This window comes from Myxine glutinosa, chromosome 11 (genome assembly GCF_964187855.1).
Source record: "Myxine glutinosa chromosome 11, kmMyxGlut1.1, whole genome shotgun sequence".
Classification (NCBI taxonomy): domain Eukaryota; kingdom Metazoa; phylum Chordata; class Myxini; order Myxiniformes; family Myxinidae; genus Myxine; species Myxine glutinosa.
Genome location: NC_136271.1, coordinates 66,574,030 through 66,592,722, shown reverse-complemented (window position 1 = coordinate 66,592,722; position 18,693 = coordinate 66,574,030). Strand labels below are relative to the sequence as shown.

Sequence of the window (18,693 nt, the reverse complement as noted above, 5' to 3'; positions counted from 1 at the left end):
GTGTATGGCAGTGAAAACTAGCCCGGGTGGGTTAGGATATTGATAGGGACCTAGAAGATGACATTAGGTAACGTTAAGGTTAGTTAGTGACTGATACCTGTAGTGGGGACGCAGGTAGTTTAGTGTGGATGATAATGACGAGGGAGCGCAATAGTTTAAAGGGACGACTGGGAAGCGCAAGTTTCAGAAGGGAGTAGTTAGCTGAGATGATGCCGTGTGTGTGAGAATTGAACAGGTGTGATTGCACAGGTGTGCAACTGGACAGGTGTGTGGAGCAGTGTGTGAGTAGTGAGTGTTGTGGATCAGCGCGAATGCGCTTGGGGAGAGAAGGGTGCAGGCGGCACCAGGTGTGAGAGCACAGGTGTGCAAGTACAGGTGAGTGGAGAGAGTTGGAGTAAGTGGTACGGAGTGGTGTGCATGGTGCGAAGGTGTGGATGGGGGAAGAGTGGACCCCTTTCACGGGTACCCGGGGCGGGTAGTGTAAGTGTTAGGTAGAGGGTACAGGTAAATTGTGGTTGGATATTGGCATCTGTGGTGCGAGGTGAAAGAATGGTATTTGGATGGGTGCATTAGTGTTGTGGAAATGGCTGGGCGTGTAGCCTGTTAGTGTGTGTAGTTGGTTGAGCACTCCACCACTGTGAGGATGTCGGCCAGGTGAGGCCGCAGGTGGGCTCTGGGAGCCGGTAGTTGTGGATGGGGCCCGAGGATCCGGAGGACGGACCCGGGTAGCCCAGTGCCAGAGAGGGCACCGAGTGGGGAGAGCGCCAGAGGGCCTTCCCCAGGTAGTTAGGTTAGGGTAAGGAGCAGGTAAGCTCGGAGGCAACTGCAGTGGTGGAGGTGTGCAGGTGGGTAGACCCGCTGGGAGAGGTACACGCCACAGCCCAGAAATTGTGCGAGGGCACCGGGAGATGAATCGGGGGAGTGAGACCCCAAATTGAAAAGCACCACAGTTGGGCAATGGGAATTGGTTTTTAGAACCCATAGTGTAAGAGGGCCAATGGATTGGCAGGGAAAGACCCCGGGTAATGTAAAGTTGTTAAAGTCATTTAGGAAATAGTTAGGATTGATGAACCTGTCGCACCATACGCAGCCACTTGCCTGAGGTGATGATGATGACTCCACACCTGTGTTTTCTTTGTTTTGTGTTGCAGGAAGTAAGGATTGCTGTTGGATTTGTGAGACGCATCACGACGTGGATGAGACATTGGGGTGATTCCATCTCTCCCTCCCTAGGAGGGACTGATGATGAATTGGTGATAGCAAATTATGATGTTGAGTTGGAGATGGCAAATTGTGATGAGAGTTGGAAATAGCAAATTTGATTGGTTAGGAGGGAGAGAAGACGAATTTGGTTTATGGGAGGAACGGGGAAGACAGTAGGGACGTTTGTTGATTTGTAAAGTAGATGTTTATGGGTAGTGTTGTGCTTTGTGGATACAGTAAGGGGTAAGGGAGGGGCAATGTAGGTTACCTGGTGGGGAGGGGGGGGGCATACGGTAGGAACGTACCTGTCTCACCTGGTTCCCATGTGCCCCCAGTGTGCATCACCTTGTATTGCGTGCACTTTTGCGCCCTTACCACCTTACTCACTTGTCTTTTCTTTTGTCTCCCACCTCCGAGGATCTGGCTTTGGGGCAGAGAGAGAGGAGAGAGAGAGGTGCTGGCTCCGCAGTTGTGGGCCTGCACTTTCGCTGCTTGCTGCCTGGATCGATACACCATATGGACCGCAATTTTGGTGGCCACCCACAATGGACCGCAGTTCTTTTGCCGCCAAGCACCACCCGTGGATGGACCTATGGGTCAACGTGGCACCTATGCCATACAGGTGAACCACTTATAGTTGGCCCCCTGACGGCCACAATAAAGAAATGGACGCGGTTGGCGCCTTTCTTTATTTTTGAAAGAAGTAAGAAGGCCAAGTGCACCACACGAAGGCAAGACCAGCGGCAGAACATCGGCCGGCTGCGACACCACACCATGATTATTAAACATTTTATTGGTGCACCGGATGGTGCTGACTGTGTGATGGGGTGGTGCTTTTGGTGCTTGGAAGGGGTGCTCTGCACATTATTAAAGGCCGTAAGGCCACAGAGCACTCGTGGGTTGGTGTATCGATGCTGGCATGCGTGCTCTCTCTATGCATAACATCTGCATGTGTTCCTCCAAAAACAGGTCCTGGATCGTAGTGTAAATATCAGCGTAGTCTTGTAAATAATGCTCCCTACCGGCTGTATGTTTAGTTTGCGAATTCTTTCCGCGATTTGGTTATCCTGTGGGTGTGTTTCTGTGAGGAGAAGGGTGCAACGTCGCAGGGGGACATATTTACTCATTTGTGAATATCTGTAAAACTGTCGCACTCAGGGTAGAGTTAATAGTAGAGGGAACTACATCTGAGTGCCACACTAAAATAGGTAAAAATTTATCGGGTCGGGACGCCCCGAGGGTAGAGAAGGGTGCAATGTTGCGGATATGGGATTTGGCCTCCATATCCACTTGTAAATATTCCCCTATTTCCCCAATACTCCCCAACTATCCCCAATCCCCCATTCCCTAGTCCCATTGTCTGTAAACAACACTCTGTAGAACCGACCTTCCCCTTCTTCCCCCATTAAATGTCGTGCCCAGGTCCACCGCATCTCACGTAGACAACTTTCGGACATCTTGCTAGTTATTCTTAGTCTATGTCAGTTAAGGACTCGTTTCCATTAATTCTGACTCTTCGTTGCACCAGAATGTGATTGTATGGCACCAGTAGTGAGTTTAGGACCTCCTCATACCTCCTCCCATCTTCCCCATGAAACAATAACAACAACAACAACTACAACCACAGCGGGGGCGGCGCGGCCGCGGTGCGGGGAGTGTGCGTCCTCACACCGGCTTGGTTAGCCGCCATTGCCATGTGCGCCCACGGGGTTACCACGAAGGGGCTGGCTGTCAGCTCCTCGTCAAGGGCGGAGCCTGGTAACCCCCACACCCAATAAGAAGCAACGGGCCGATTCCATCTGGGGCGGAGCTAACGAGCCGAGGGCGTGTCACTCCCCGCCGGATATACGCAGCCACTTACCGGACGTGACGTGAGATGCGCCCCCAGCTTGGAGAAAGAACGTCACCTTCCAACGCTGACGCTGAGAGAGACCTCCCGCATCTCTGGACCGGACCATGTGGATCCTGCCCCTGAGCCAAGAGTGCACCTTGAGCTATCAACTACCTGCCCCTCCTTGCCATCAATCCTTGTGTGAGTCAGTTTTGTCCTGTTTATCTGTCGTCTGTCAGGGCTACTATAAGACCGTATTTAAGTGCCTACCTTACTATGCTGTCTCTCTTGTCCTTGTAATCTAACGTTCCGCAATATTATAACCTCCTCCGGAGGTCTTGAGAACTGTACCCCTGGTGTCGTGTCATTTAATCCAGCCGTTGTGTCCTTTCCGTAATTGATTTAGCATAGCGCGACTCGGCCAACGTTCGAGTATAATCGGGTAAACTGTGCAGACGCGGTCATACCAAACCGCTCGGTAAACCAACATCCACAACCGCGTCTGTAACAATATCATAGCATGTTTTCTGCGTCTTCCACTTTGTCAACTCACATCACTTCCCCGACGGGGGACCTAGGCATAACGCTTGTTCCACCATGGCTGTGTTTGTCCAACATGGCAACAGTGGTGCTTGAGTTGAGGGAGGCTTTTATCCTGTAATGGATTGAAAAGGCTCATTTACGGTTACGGTTCATGCTGATCGATTATTGACATCCATGCCTACCTTCTCCAGGGAATCTTCCAACAGTTTGATTCTGACAAGTCTGGAAGCATGACATCTTACGAGTTACGCTTGGCAGTTAATGCGGCAGGTGAGATTTCCAGGTACATTATGCCAACGTTTGTTTTTCGTATCTTTCTGTATGCATTCTGGTACATCTGCAAAGATACTTTGTAACCTAGAATATTGTTCTATTTCTACCTTGGTATGAAAACTTGTGAACTTCAGCTTCTCCGTTTTCATATGCCATTTTATCCTTCCTCCCCTCTACCAACCCCTACTCCTTCATTTGTGGATTTATCAGCCTGAATCCATCGAGTCTTGTTCTTCCCTCCATTCTTTTCCCCCACTTTATTTGATCTCCATTATGGCCTGTGAACCTTTGTCTTCCAGCTGACCTTTCCCTTATGTCCACTTCTACCTTTTACCCTTGCCAGAGAGTATTACATTTGGTCTGTCTGTCTGTCTGTCCTCACATAATATGCTAATGTAGTAGTCAGGGGGGTTATGTCCTCCCGTGGGCACTGAATGATTAGAAGATCCCACCTGTCTAAACATGTTATATAGGTACCAGAGAACACAAAAAATCATGTTGGCAAATTTGAAAGTGTTGTGGGGGCAGCCATCTTGGATTTCAAAATGGCCGTCATTTAAGGTTTATTTCTTTAGTAAATCTGGATTCGAATGTGGTATAAAGCTGATTTTGGTGGCAAAACCTACATTTACCATGACAAGGGAGTAGTAAAACATACATCCGACATGATCAGAGGAAGATATATGTGATTGGTGGGCCATACTTATGCCATTTTGAGTAGTGTATCCTTTCGAAAAGAGTTATGTATTGTAATAACCGTCATATAATTATAAAGGTGGTAAGGAATAAAAAAAAAAAAAAAACCACCTTTAGAGGCCATTTTTCCCCGCAAGCGGGGGTTGGCCTTTTTCGGGAACCGTGGTTGTTGTTGTTTTTCGGTCCCCTTTTTGAAGCAATGTTTTACGGCCGGATGCCCTTCCTGACGCCAACCCTTTTTGCCGCCTTTAACGACAAACAGGGAATTACCAGTGAACTGGTACTCAATTAGCCGACCTCGGAAGGATGACAGGCTGAGTCAACCCCCCCGGCGTTAATTCAGCGATCGACCGGGATTACGAACCCAGGATCCTAGGAATCCTAGGTATCCTAAGCTGACACCCTAGCCGCTAGCCCAACACCAGGGTTAAAGGTGGTAAGGAATGATGTACCAAAAAGATTTAAGCACAGAAAGCGTTTGGTTGTAAACAACTAGGAGTGAAATGTAGGAATGTAGGAGTGAGCCAACCCAGATTTGTTTATTATGTTCTGATCAAAAGTATTGATAAGGAATTACGTCGTTATATTAAGCCTACCGACTGTTCAAGCTAACCCACACACACACACACACACACACACACACACACACACACACCCACACACACACACACACACACACACACACACACACACCTATTTAAAGTAGTTATTCCTATGCAAACTGTTTCTTCTCAGCTAAACAAGTTCCTTAAAGGCATCTTATCAAAACCAATAAGATAGAAATGTAAACTTACCACAAACTTTGGGGTTTTTCCCCGCTTGTTGTCATAATACTGAGCCAGTAAACTTCTGACCAATGACATGTGCTGAATGTGTGGAGTAAATACAGCTTGCAGCCACAATGTTGCCCTCTATAGTAGTTTTGTCAATACCGATACCCAGAAAGGCCACATTTCATCGTATACAAAACAGGTAAATTACAATAATATAGCCCTTAATGAATTAAGTGCATGTTTAAATTCTTTGTTAATTAAAGTATAGGTATTTTTGCAAAAGGAAAATCTTGAGACATTTATGTTTATACTGTATATTTTAAATAAACATAAAATGTGGCAGCCATTTTGAAAAGCAAGATGGCTGCCATTCATTTGTTTACCACAGTAAATTGAAAGTATACATTTTTAACCTTTGACATAAACATTTGGGGGTATATAGCCACCAACATTTATTTCATATAAAATTCACAAGTTGGGTTATAGTCAAAAAGGGTTCACAAATGGTGGCCATTTTGAGATCCAAGATGGCCGCCATCTGCAGCACTTCAGTTTTTGCCAGCATGGTTTTTCTTGTTCCTTAGGATCTAAATAAGGTATCTAGCTAGGTGGTATGTTCTAATCATTAAGTGCCCACGGGACTCCCTGACTATAGGCCACAAACGCCACTTGATGGTAGCCAGTATTACACATTATCATTTTTTCAACCAAGTATCTCTATAAAATATGTACAATTCGAATTTGATTACATCTATAAAGTATGTACTATTACAAAGAGATCACGTCTATATAATACGTATTACTGTAGTATAAGGTATGTACGTCTGTCTGTAAAGTACGTACTGTTACAATGAGATGATGTCTATAAAATACATACTACTGTATTAGAATGTGAGTGTGTCGATAGAGTATGTACTATTACAATGAGACCGTCTATAAAGTATGTACAATTAGAATGTTAGTACATCTATAAAGGATGTACTGTTAGAAATGTGAGTGCATCTATAAAGGATGTACTGTGCAATTAGAATGTGAATACGTCCATCAAGGATGTACTGATAGAAACATGAGTACGTCTGTAAAGTACGTACTATTACAATGAGAATATGTATATAAAGTATGTACAATTAGAATGTGAGTACGTCTATAAAGGATGTACTGTACAATTAGAATGTGAGTACGTCTATAAAGGATGTACTGTACAATTATTTGAATGTGAGTACGTCTATAAAGGATGTACTGATAGAAACATGAGTACGTCTGTAAAGTACGTACTATTACAATGAGAATATATATATTTATATATATAAAGTACGTACTATTAGAATGTGGGTATGTCTATAAATTATGTACTGGTAGAATGCTAGTATGCCTATAAAGGATGTACTGTTAAAATATGAGTATGGCTGTAAAGTAGGTGTATTAAGAATGTGAGTGCATCTATAAAATATGTACTATTAGAACGTGCTTATGTCTAGATAGTACAGAACGTGACTACGTGACTATAAAATACCTACAATTGGAACATGAATCTATTCAATAAAACCGAAAAGTTTCCGCTGTGTAAACAAAAGCTGCGCTGTCAATAAATCGACTACACACCACAAAAACACACACACAAACACACACCACACAAACACAAACACACCACACAAAACAAACACACACCACACAAACACACACCACACAAACACAAACACACCACACAAAACAAACACACACCACACAAACACACACCACACAAACACAAACACACCACACAAAACAAGTCATGGCGAGGGTCTACAATCTCTGTTTGCTCTTTCTAGTTCATTCCGCTGTTTTTCCTGCTTGCATGCCTCACATCTGCCCGTGTCTTTGTGAGGTATTATGTATGTATGTATGTATGTGAAGGAGCTGGGGCTCCCACGTCGATCGGAAGAATGGACGCGACAAAAAGCTGGAATTCATCCGAGTTGCTTTAATCAAACCAAACACTCAGGCACTCTGAAAAGCCCGTTTATCGGGCAGCAATATATATACATATTATCCCGGAGCGTTTGCCCAGGAAAGGCGAGAGGGGGCGTGGCCCAGCGTCCTGGCTGCGGCCTGGCAAGTTGAGGGCGAGCCTGCCCGGGCGTCCTGGACGAGCCCGGCATGGTGATCGCTCCGAGTCCTTGATAGGTGCAAGGCGATTGTGAAAACCCAGCGGTAGCCGCTACACACGTCCCCCCAGAATCGACTTGCACCGGCAGGGTCAATTTGAGGGGGGTCCTGATGACCCGGCCGAATCGACCCCTGGCGGGTCGTGGGAGGGGGTCCGGTGTGGTGGTGGGCGGTCGAGTGGGGGGCACCGTGGACGGGGGGCGGCCTCGCCGCGGCGGAAGGGCCACCCGTGGTGGGTGGTCGACGTCCACGTGCGCCGGCTTGAGGCGGTCCACCGCAATCCGGTCCGACCTGCCGCCGATGTCGATGACGAACGACTTGTCGTCCCGTCGCAGCACCCGGAAGGGCCCGTCGTACGGCGGCCGGAGTGGCCCCCGATGTGCGTCGTGACGCACAAAAACATACTCCGCTGTGCGAAGTGCTGGGGGGACGTAGGACTGGGGGTCACCGTGGTGGGATGTTGGCACGGGGGCAAACCGTCGGGCGGCCTCCTGGAGGTCCGAGCGCTGGTGAGCTGCGGACCAGGGACTGGTAGCGTCGGGCACGAATTCGCCCGGGACGCGTAGCGCCTGGCCATAGACAAGCTCGGCGGTGGATGCCTGGAGGTCCTCCTTGGGGGCCGTGCAGAGGCCCAAAGGGACCCACGGCAGCCGGTCGGCCCAACCGCCGTCTTGAAGGCCGGCCATGAGCGCGGCCTTCATGGAGCGGTGGAATCGCTCGCACAACCCGTTTGCTTGGGGGTGGTAGGCCGTAGTACGGTGGAGCTTGACCCCCAGGTTGCGGGCGACCGCGCCCCACAGCTCGGAGGTGAACTGTGGTCCGCGGTCTGACGAGATGTCCGCCGGTGCGCCGAAGCGGGCGACCCAGGTGGCAATGAAAGCCTGCGCCACGTCGGCGGTGGTGGTGGAGACGAGGGGAACGGCCTCCGGCCACCTGGTGGTCCTGTCCACCATGGTGAGCAGGTGTGTGAACCCCCGTGACGGGGGGAGGGGGCCCACCAGATCCACGTTGACGTGGTCGAAACGTCGTTCGGGCACGGTGAAAGGTGCCAGCGGGGCCTGGGTGTGTCAGTGGACCTTGGCCCGTTGGCAGGCCATGCAGGTGCTGGTCCAATCGCGGACGTCCCGACGAAGGCCGTGCCAGACGAATCGCGCCGACACCAGCTTCTGGGAAGCTTTCCGGCCCGGGTGGGAAAGGCCGTGGAGGGAGGCGAAGATGCGGCGTTGCCAGGTGATGGGCACGATGGGGCGAGGCTGGCCTTGGGAGACGTCGCAGAGCAGGACAGTGTCCGCGAAGGGGATGTCGGCCAGGCGGAGGCCCGTGTCCGCCGCCCGGAGGGCTTGCACCGTGGTGTCGGTGGTTTGGTCTGCCGCCATAAGCGCAAAGTCCACGCCCAGGTGGACCGTGTTCGCGCTGGCCCGGGAAAGACAGTCGGCCACGGCGTTGTTTTTGCCGGCGACGTGCCGGATGTCCGTGGTAAACTTCGACACGGCGGAGAGGTGGCGCTGTTGGCAGGCCGACCACGGCTCCGTGACCTTGGCCATGGCGTAAACCAACGGCTTGTGGTCGACGAACGCCGTGAAAGGTCGGCCCTCCAGGAGGTGGCGGAAATGCTGGACGGCCAGGTGTAGACCGAGGAGCTCCCGGTCAAACGTGCTGTATTTGAGCTCGTTCGGCCGGAGCTGCCGGCTGAAAAAAGCGAGTGGCTGCCAAACCCCGTTCACCCATTGCTCATGTACGGCGCCCACCGTGTAGTCGGAGGCATCCGTGGTGAGGGCGATGGGAGCGTTGAGCACCGGGTGAGCGAGCAGTGTTGCGTCGGCGAGGGACCGCTTTGATCTTTGGAAGGCCGCATCCATTGCTGCGGACCAGGCGATGTCGTGCTTGGCCGGCTTGCCCCGGAGGGCTTCGTAGAGGGGCCGCATGAGTTGAGCAGCGCGGGGCACGAAGCGGTGATAAAAATTCACCATTCCCAGGAATTCCTGCAGGGCCTTTATGGTGCGGGGACGCGGGAACGTGGTGATGGCCTCGACCTTGGTTGGCAGCGGCACGGCCCCGTTTTTGGTGATGTGGTGGCCCAAAAAATCAACCGCCGTCGTGCCGAAGTGGCATTTGGCCGGGTTGACGATGAGGCCATGCTCGCTGAGGCGCCCGAACAGTGTTCGGAGGTGGAGGAGGTGCTCGGCCCGGGACGTGCTGGCGACGAGGATGTCGTCCAGGTAAACGAAAAGGAACGGCAGGTCACGCAGCACGCCGTCCATCAAGCGCTGGAACGCCTGAGCCGCGTTCTTGAGACCAAACGGCATCCGCAAGAATTCGAATAAGCCGAACGGCGTGATGACTGCCGTTTTAGGGACGTCGGCCGCCCTGACAGGTACCTGGTGATATCCCCGTATGAGATCAATTTTCGAAAAAATGACCCGTCCCGCCAGACGGGCGGAGAAGTCTTGGATATGCGGGATCGGGTACCTGTCGGGGGGGGGGGGGGGGGTGGTAGCGTCATTGAGATGGCGGTAGTCGCCACACGGGCGCCATCCACCCCCCGGCTTTGGCACGATGTGCAGTGGCGAGGCCCACGCGCTATCGGAGCGCTGCACGATGCTGAGGTGCTCCAACGCGTCGAATTCGGCCTTCGCCACGGCGAGCTTGGCTGGGTCGAGGCGGCGGGCCCTGGCATAGACCGGCGGGCCCGTGGTTGGTATGTGGTGCTCGATCCCACGTCGTACTGCGACGGCCGAAAACGTCGGCCGCGTGAGGGCCGGGAACTCCGTGAGCAGGCGAGCAAACTCGTTCGCCGCCGGGACGGCGCATGCCAGCTCGGTCGGCGCGGAGCTGCTCAATGTGCATACCAGGGAGCTGAAGGTTTCGGCGTTGATTAAACGACGCCGTTGGACGTCCACCAGCAGTCCGTGTGCGCAGAGGAAGTCGGCGCCTAGCAAAGCCATGGGGATGCAGGCGGTTACAAAGGTCCAAGCAAAGCGTTGGCCGCCGAAGCAGAGGGTGACGTTGCGCGGGCCGAAGGTGCGGATGGTCGATCCGTTGGCCGCAACCAAGGAGGGGCCGCAAACCGCGGATTGCCTGTCCTGGTCAGAGGCGGGTATGACGCTCAGTTGGGCGCCGGTGTCGCACAGGAAGCGCCATCCGGACGCTTTATCCGTGATGAACAGTAAGTTGCCCGTGTGGCCGGCGCTCATGGCTGGTAATGAACGCCGGCCCGGCCGTTTCCCGGCCTGCCGAAGGTGCACGGGGGTCGGCATGTCCGGGCCTTCTGTCCGAACCTGGCATGATAGTAACACCACGCTTGGTCAGGTGGAGGCCCCGGTCGTCGTGTCGGAAGCGGTCGGTGCGGCGTGGCGGCCGCCAGTTTCACCGGCAGTTCGGCCTCCAACCGCGCAGGGCGCTCGGGCGTCGTGGGCGTCGCCTCGGACGGCGGCAGGCTCCAGGTAGCCGCGCCGATGTGTTGGCCCGCCGAGGAGATCTTATCGGCTTCCCTGGCGAGGGCGCGGGGATCGGTGATCGACGTGCCAGCCAGGGCGAGGCGTACCGGGTGAGGCAGCTGGCGAAGGAACAACTCGCGGAACAGAAAATCCGGAGAGTGCTCACCGAGCAACGAGAGCATATAGTCCATGCGCTCGGATGGGCGCGTGTCGCCGAGCTCGGGCAGGTCGAGCAGGCGCCGTGCGCGTGCCGCCGGTGAGAGGGCGAAAGCGTCGAGGAGGAGCGTCTTCAGCGCGTCATACTTGTCGGCAGCCGGCGGGTGCTCGAGGAGGCTCAGGGCGCGGGCCACGGTGGCGGAACCGAGCGCTGCCACGACATGGTGGAAGCGGGTGTCGTCCGCGGTGATGCCTCGCAGGGCGAACTGGGAGTCCGCCTGGGTGAACCAAACAGCCACGTGAGCCTCCCAGAAGGTAGGCAGTTTAAGAGTCACTGCCGTGTCCATGTCGGTAGGTCACCAGTGAAGGAGCTGCGCTCCAACGCGAGTCGAAAGAAGTGACGCGACCAAAGACGGAATTCGTCCGAGTTGCTTTATTGAAACAAAACAGCTCAGGTATTCTGACAAAAGCCCCTTTTATCGGGCAGCAATATATATACACATTTATGTCGGGAAGTTTGCCCGGCAAAAGCTATACCGGGCATGCCCGGGTGTCAAGGGCGAGCCTTGGAAAGGCGAGTCTGGACCTGCCCGGGCGTGTTTGGCTGCGGCCTGGCAAGTCGAGGCTGGGCGTGCCCGGGCGCTCTGGACGAGCACTGGAAAGGCGATAGCGGGCATGCCCGGATGCTCTGGGCGAGCCCTGGAAAGGCGATAGCGGGCATGCCCGGACGCTCTGGGCGAGCCCTGGAAAGGCGAGAGCGGGCATGCCCGGGAAAGACGAGACCGGGCGTGCCCGGGAGGTTCGGGCGTGCCCGGGAACAGTGAGTCCGGGCATGCCCGGGAGAGGCGCGTCTGGCCGTGTTCTGGCCGGTGCAAGGCGATTGTGTGCATCCAGCGGTAACCGCTACAATGTATTGTTATTTTCTGGTCATCTCTGGGATGCAACACGTAAACTGTTCACCTGGCGGAGATATGCTCTCCACTGAGTGCCATTCTAGTTATGATAAGTTACAGAACAAGTTTGAGTTTTGGGGTGATTCCCCATTTTTTTGTGGGCGAGTTATGCCCTTTTTGAACTTAGAAAATATCACATGTTTTACATTTCACTGCTTGACACCCATTGGCTGGACAGCCAGCTTGACTCCACTCGAATTATAATCATGCTGACATTCCATGAAGCAGCACAGATCAGCAGACCTTAGGCCTTGTAAGTCCATCGCCCAGTGCAATTGGAATGATTCCAGGTATATAACCCGATGTATTATATACCGTAAAATGGGGTGAATAGGGACAGCAAGGTGAATAGGGACACAAACTGAAAAAAAGTTCGGAAACGTTTTTCGCTGAAAATTGATAACCATACTGATTTGTTGATATTTGGGTTGAAAGTGTTCTCTTGTTTTTTAAAAAGCAACTTATAGTCCCTATTAACCCCATATATGGGTTAAATATGAATAAATAGGATTTTTATGGCTGCCCCTATTCACCCCGTTTTACGGGTGAATAGGGACAGTCACTAATACAAAAAAATAATAATCAGGAAATAGGGACAGTTTGGAGAAACTTTTTATCCCATATTTTTTTCATTGGCACCGTGGTTCATATTATGGGTGCATGTTATGTGCATCCATCTGAGCTATCAATTTAGCAATAAGTTGGAAACTCAGGATTGTTTCTTGATTACTATTTTTTTGTATTAGTGACTGTCCCTATTCACCCGTAAAACGGAGTGAATAGGGACAGCCATAAAAATCCTATTTATTCCTATTTAACCCATATATGGGGTTAATAGGGACTATAAGTTGCTTTTTAAAAAAACAAGAGAGCACTTTCAACCCAAATATCAACAAATCAGTTTGGTTATCAATTTTCAGCGAAAAAAGTTTCCGAACTTTTTTTCAGTTTGTGTCCCTATTCACCTTGCTGTCCCTATTCACCTATTCCCCCCATTTTTACGGTATGCACATAAGCCGTACGCATGTTTTCGCTTCATGTATGTACATCGGGTAGTTTTTTTAATTATTATTTTCGGCACCGAACGTGTCATTATACACCGCCCAAATAAAGGGATGTGTTTACTGATGAAATTTGGTAGCGGACATGTATTGCAAAGCAATTTTCGCTCTTGTTCTATTTCTTTATCTATCATTTGCCTGTATATATGCATATGCTCCCTATGTGCTTGTTTACTCTGATCCACTGTAGTTGTATTCTGGCCTCATACCCTCATAGTTATTGTCGAGCCCTTTCATGAGCATTGTCTTCTGTTTGAATTATAATAATAAGATCAAATCATTTGTTGTTTGATTGGCAATGTTAGGTGAAGCATTTTTCTTTAAAACGAAATTGTGATTGTCTGAAATAGTTACCATGAAGTTTTGTCAGTGACGGAAATGAGCTTCAATCGTTGTGTGACAATTGATTTAAACTTGATCGTTCCGCCTCCTGGCAAGAACAATCGGATAACATTGTGGATTGTTCGTGCAATTTTTCAGGTTACCAATTGAACAACCAGCTGTATCAGATAATCAGCATGCGTTATGCTGATGAAAACCTAAACATCGACTTTGATAACTTCATCACGTGCCTTGTACGGTTAGAAGGCATGTTCAGTGAGTTACCATTTCCGTTAACACTTTCTCAATCATTTTTCCTCATGTGAATGAAGATGGGCAAAAATATAAGTGAGCTTTTTTCTTTTGAATCCTTTTGTCAAGCCGATGCTGATACTGATCTGTAAACCATCTCTCTCATTTGAGGCTGATGCTGATCTAAAAATATTCTAAATGGGGAACCTGAACTTTGAACCCCTTTTCCTCAGAACTTATTATTATGGTGGATAGCCCAGTTTACTTCTCCAAAGCTCAATTAACATGGCCATGGCCATTGAAGTAAATATCTTTTCAAATATATCATACTTTCGTTTGCTTTTTGAATTTTGCATTTCATCGAGAGGTTTAAAATAAACCATTTGTTTGTATCTATGATTAGGGTGTTGGGCTAACCCTGGTGTTGGGCTAGCGGTTAGGGTGCCGGCTTAGGATCCAAGGATCCTGGGATCGAATCCCGGTCGATCGCTGAATCAACACCAGGGGGGTTGACTCAGCCTGTCATCCTTCCGAGGTCGGCTAATTGAGTACCAGTTCACTGGTAATTCCCTGCTTGTCGTTAAAGGCGGCAAAAAGGGTTGGCGTCAGGAAGGGCATCCGGCCGCAAAACATTGCTTCAAAAAGGGGACCGAAAAACAACAACAACCACGGTTCCCGAAAAAGGCCAACCCCCGCTTTGCGGGGAAAAATGGCCTCTAAAGGTGGTTTTTTAATAATTTTTTTTATGAACCTTTACAAAACATTTGTAAAATGGCCTCTAAACGGTGGTTTTTTATGAACCCACAGGAGCATTTCAAGCTTTTGACACTGATGATGACGGCATCATAAAACTGAATGTACTCGAGGTATGTATCTGACAAGTATGTTAATGCTTGACAAATGCATTGTGTAAGTTAAAGGTTTTTCCAGCATTTTCATTTGTATTTGAGCATCATGGGTTTTTAAGTTGGCCTGATAGAAGGGGTATGTGCACTCTTCTTTGAGCTGTCCAACCTGAGATCGAATGTGGACATGACTTATGGAAAATCCGAAATTGGAGTGCGCATCAAGTGGCAACGCTAAACCGGCCAACCTGCGAGAATGTGATGCATTCCATCAAAAATCAAATGCAATACTTAGGGGTATAATTCTCTTGTACCAGAAGGTAGTAATTATGTGAGACATCTTAAAGACCGTTCGCCTTCTTCCTTCTCGGCCCCAATTATTCCCACCTTGTGGAGTGAGTCACAGAGAATGATTCTGGCCTAAGTCTATGAATTTGTAACTGGCTGGCCAAGCATTAGACTGTGTGTGGCAGGAATTTGGAACCTTGTTCAGGGTACCGGTGAATCGGGGACAACTCTCCTACTCTTCGTGAAAGACATTGAGCGATGTTTATCGTCAACTAACCTATACCCAGTGGTGGTAGCCGGGTCATCTGGCTTTATGTCCTTTCGGTGGATGGCACTAGGGTGACAGTTTGATGTATCATGTCGCAGCAACTGAGTATAAAACAAAACAAAGTGCCACATTTGAGTGAAAGTACTCAATTTTTTAAAACTATGAACTCAAGGTTCAATACTACTGGAATTTAAGTTTTTAGTTTGTTTGGAGCTTTGTAGAATCTTCAATGTCGGAATGTTCGAAGTTGCATGTTGCAGCAGCTGAATAATACCAGATTGGAATTGTAAAATAGAAACGCCCACTTAACAGAGCAACCGCTCATTATGTCCACCTCACCTCTTTCAAATTCACCCTTGCATGATGGTCTTTTTAAAATTCTTTTATGATTCAATACATAAAAATAATATCAACAACTAATGCATAATTATCTCTCCGGGAAGTTTGTGAAGAGGGTTTGTGTGGGAGGAAAGTGTCAACTGGCATTTTTAATTGAATATCTTTCACAGGCAGCATGATTCATCAACGTGTGTGACATTCTTCGGATGTGTATTAAACTGGGTGTGCACGCCTGCTGCCATTAGTCGGAGGAATTAAAGATCCCACGGTGTCATTCGCAAAGAGTAGGCGAGCTATCGCCGGCACCCTGAACAAATTACAAATTCCTGCCAAAACCTACAGAGGACGTTGTATCAGTGGCACGGCCGTGCCCTCAACCAATGATGCTACTAGACGTCTTGTGCTGTATGCGAAAGAAGAAGATCTATAGCAAGTTGATCTGGAAGCTTTGGACTGATCCACTGAATGTCCAGTGTTTGATGTGGTGCACATTTATCCCATGCGCGTGAAGCGCAAAGCGGGGTTAAACAACTGTCTCACTTTGTCTGTTTGTCTGTGTACAGTACAGACATCAGTCTATGATCGAGGAGCAATTTGATTTTAACTGAATTTAGTATTTTGAATACTGTAGAACACGAATCGGAACACAAACCTACAGTTAGCAGTACTTTAAGTCTGAAATTGGCAAATTGTATGGAATCCTGTCCCAATCGCGCATGTGCACAGAGGCGTAGGGTCATTTTTTTTTAGTGTCTGCCTGTCTGGCAGTCAAACAAAATTTAAAATCATTCCATAAGCAAACATAGTTTTTAGAGATGTCATAAAGGGCACAGAAAACAGGCACAAACAACGAATTTAACATGCGAAATAATGTGGTGTAAAAGAAGGCGCATCAACGGCGGTAAACGTTTTTTTTTTTCTACAACAAAATAAAACCTTTATTTTATTTAAATTGAATCATATCCTTGAACACTGTAGAACACGTTGGTACTTTCAAAAACCTTTCTTTAAGCAGTACTTGGGGAAACGTATGCTGGTTCATGCTCTGAGGGCAGAGTAACTGCGCCATTCAGAATTCAGACAAATATGGCGGCGCCTAGCGATGCTTGTTTAATGTCAAACAGCAAAGCAAGAGTTTAAAAGGCCCTTTCCATATCCTTTTTTTCCAGACTGTGGGATAAGGTATTCTATTAACGGTCTAGTTTTTTATGGGATGGAGTCAGTATCAGCTGTGGGTTCACAGTCGGATACCATTCCAGTACCAGCATTGCTTGCTTTTTGAACTTGAATCCCAAACCTATTCTGTGAATACGGCAGGTATGTGAACGCCCCATTCAGAAGGACAGCCTTTATATATTGCATACCTCAATTGCTTGGTTTGAATCATCAAATGAATTCCTTATCGTAATGGCAATACATTTCTTCATTGGACAAATTTCTTGTTTATTGTAAACACTTTTCCATGTTTTTTTTTTTAATATGCGTGATAATTCTCAAACATGTAGAAAAATTTGACTCGGTCTACGAATATTAGAAAAACTCCAGGATACATCCACAGACACGTTGTGTATCCAAGTTGAGTGTATCCAAGGTACTGTAATTACATGATATGCTTTTTTCTCTTGACAGTGGCTGCAGCTCACCATGTATGCATGAGGAATGTCCGCATGAGGAGACACATTGTCCCAAGCATTATGGAACGTTCAAGCCGAGTCTTCATCCGACCTCAATTATGCTCTGTATGTTGTTCTTGTGATATTCACAATCTGTTGAAACCTCACAACAATTCAGTACATTTGCAAGCATCTGGATGTATTGGATTGACCGATCCATCGATTGGATGGATTGGCCGACAACTTGGTAATCTCAAAATGCCGGCATGAAAATTGAAGGAATCGGAGAAAACACGCAGAACTGTGGAAATCGTGTTTGATTTGTTTTTCTTCCCAACGAGTGTGGGAGATATTTGAAACAAAATACCATCTCATTGCTTATACGATCCGTGCTCATCTGGTGCCTCCACCTGTCTCCTGCAAGATGGCGCTCGTACGGCTTTCCGGCATTTTGTCTTGCATTCCCTGGAGTGCTTCAGTTGCGGCTTCTGAACTCAGCTTTTAAATTGTTTATGCAGCCGCAAATCCTCTTTAATAACCCCGGCTGCAGTATGTAATACACAATCGGGACGCCATGCTACTCTGAGTGGGAGGATTATCCTGGGCCACCCATTTCTTGGTTTTCCTAATGTTAGCTGCAGGCCTTTGAGGGTTTCCTCACCATTGCTCTGTGCTGCCCAGATTTTTCTTTTTCTTTTAATGATGTTGCGTATCCCTTTTAATGAAATGGTAAATTAACTCGCAGTGTCTGCAGTTTTTTAATGATGTCCCTCGTGGAGTAACCAACATCGGAAACGGAGGTGTAATGTATCCCGCCCATCAGGATTCAGGTTTCTGAGACATGATCGCTCTTCACCGATACTCTGAAACAGGACGAAGATGCATTAATATCTTCAAAGTACTCAAATGTTACAACCGGCCAGTGTTGCGTGAGCAGTTTTCAGTGTTTCAAGTTGTTACGATAATCTCCTAACATCTCACCATGCAGTTATTCCAAATCGAAAATTTGTCAATTTAAAGACTGTACAATAAACATAAAGATATAGCTTAACTCATCTCTAAGCTGCGCAGGTGTACGTTTCTGAGGGGAATTTGATTATGCTGGAGGACGATCTTGTGGCTCAAAGTACACAGAAACCTGCTTCAAAAGCAACAAGTTTAATAAACAACAGCTGGCTCGCAAAAATCGCCTGCCCGACGTCCCGTGGCAACCCAATTTTTCTGTCGGGCAACTGTAATTTCCTAAACTTCCTGGCGGGCAACCACGTTTATTTTTCAAAGCTAATGCTTAAAATAAATGGTCAAATAACTTTCATGGGAAAGGTGTGACTGTCATTAAAAAAAAATCAGAATGGCTTATAACTTTTTTGGAAATTAACTATCAACTTGAACCTAGTGCTTCACCTTTATTTACTGGGTGTGATTAATTTATTTTACATGACAATCACCAGGTCTATAAAATGGGGTTCCACTCACAAAGCAGAAAAGGCTGGCCCGATCCTCTGGTTTGGCACCAGCAGAGCCTGAACCAGATCTAAGTAAGAAAGTAATTGAAGATACGATGATGTATCTGGACAAAGATTTGACAAGTTCAACAATGAACCATTGTCTTATTTTGAGATATTGTATTTTTTCGACAAGAGCAGGAGGATGGACCCTCAGATTCTGAGTCATGGCAGGAGGTCCCAGTGGAGAC

General features: G+C 48.4%; 1 protein-coding gene across 1 annotated transcript in view; it reads left to right on the top strand.

Moving 5' to 3' along the window:
* LOC137436734 (calpain-3) overlaps positions 1–18,052 on the top strand; it is a 129,631-nt gene extending 111,579 nt beyond the window's left edge. The window contains exons 22-25 of the mRNA XM_068130779.2: positions 3,769–3,847; positions 13,552–13,668; positions 14,452–14,510; positions 17,014–18,052. Coding sequence (XP_067986880.2) covers positions 3,769–3,847; positions 13,552–13,668; positions 14,452–14,510; positions 17,014–17,040 — 282 coding nt within the window. The 3' untranslated portion in view covers positions 17,041–18,052. The remainder of the gene's footprint in view (positions 1–3,768; positions 3,848–13,551; positions 13,669–14,451; positions 14,511–17,013) is intronic.
* The last annotated feature ends 641 nt before the right edge of the window (positions 18,053–18,693 follow it).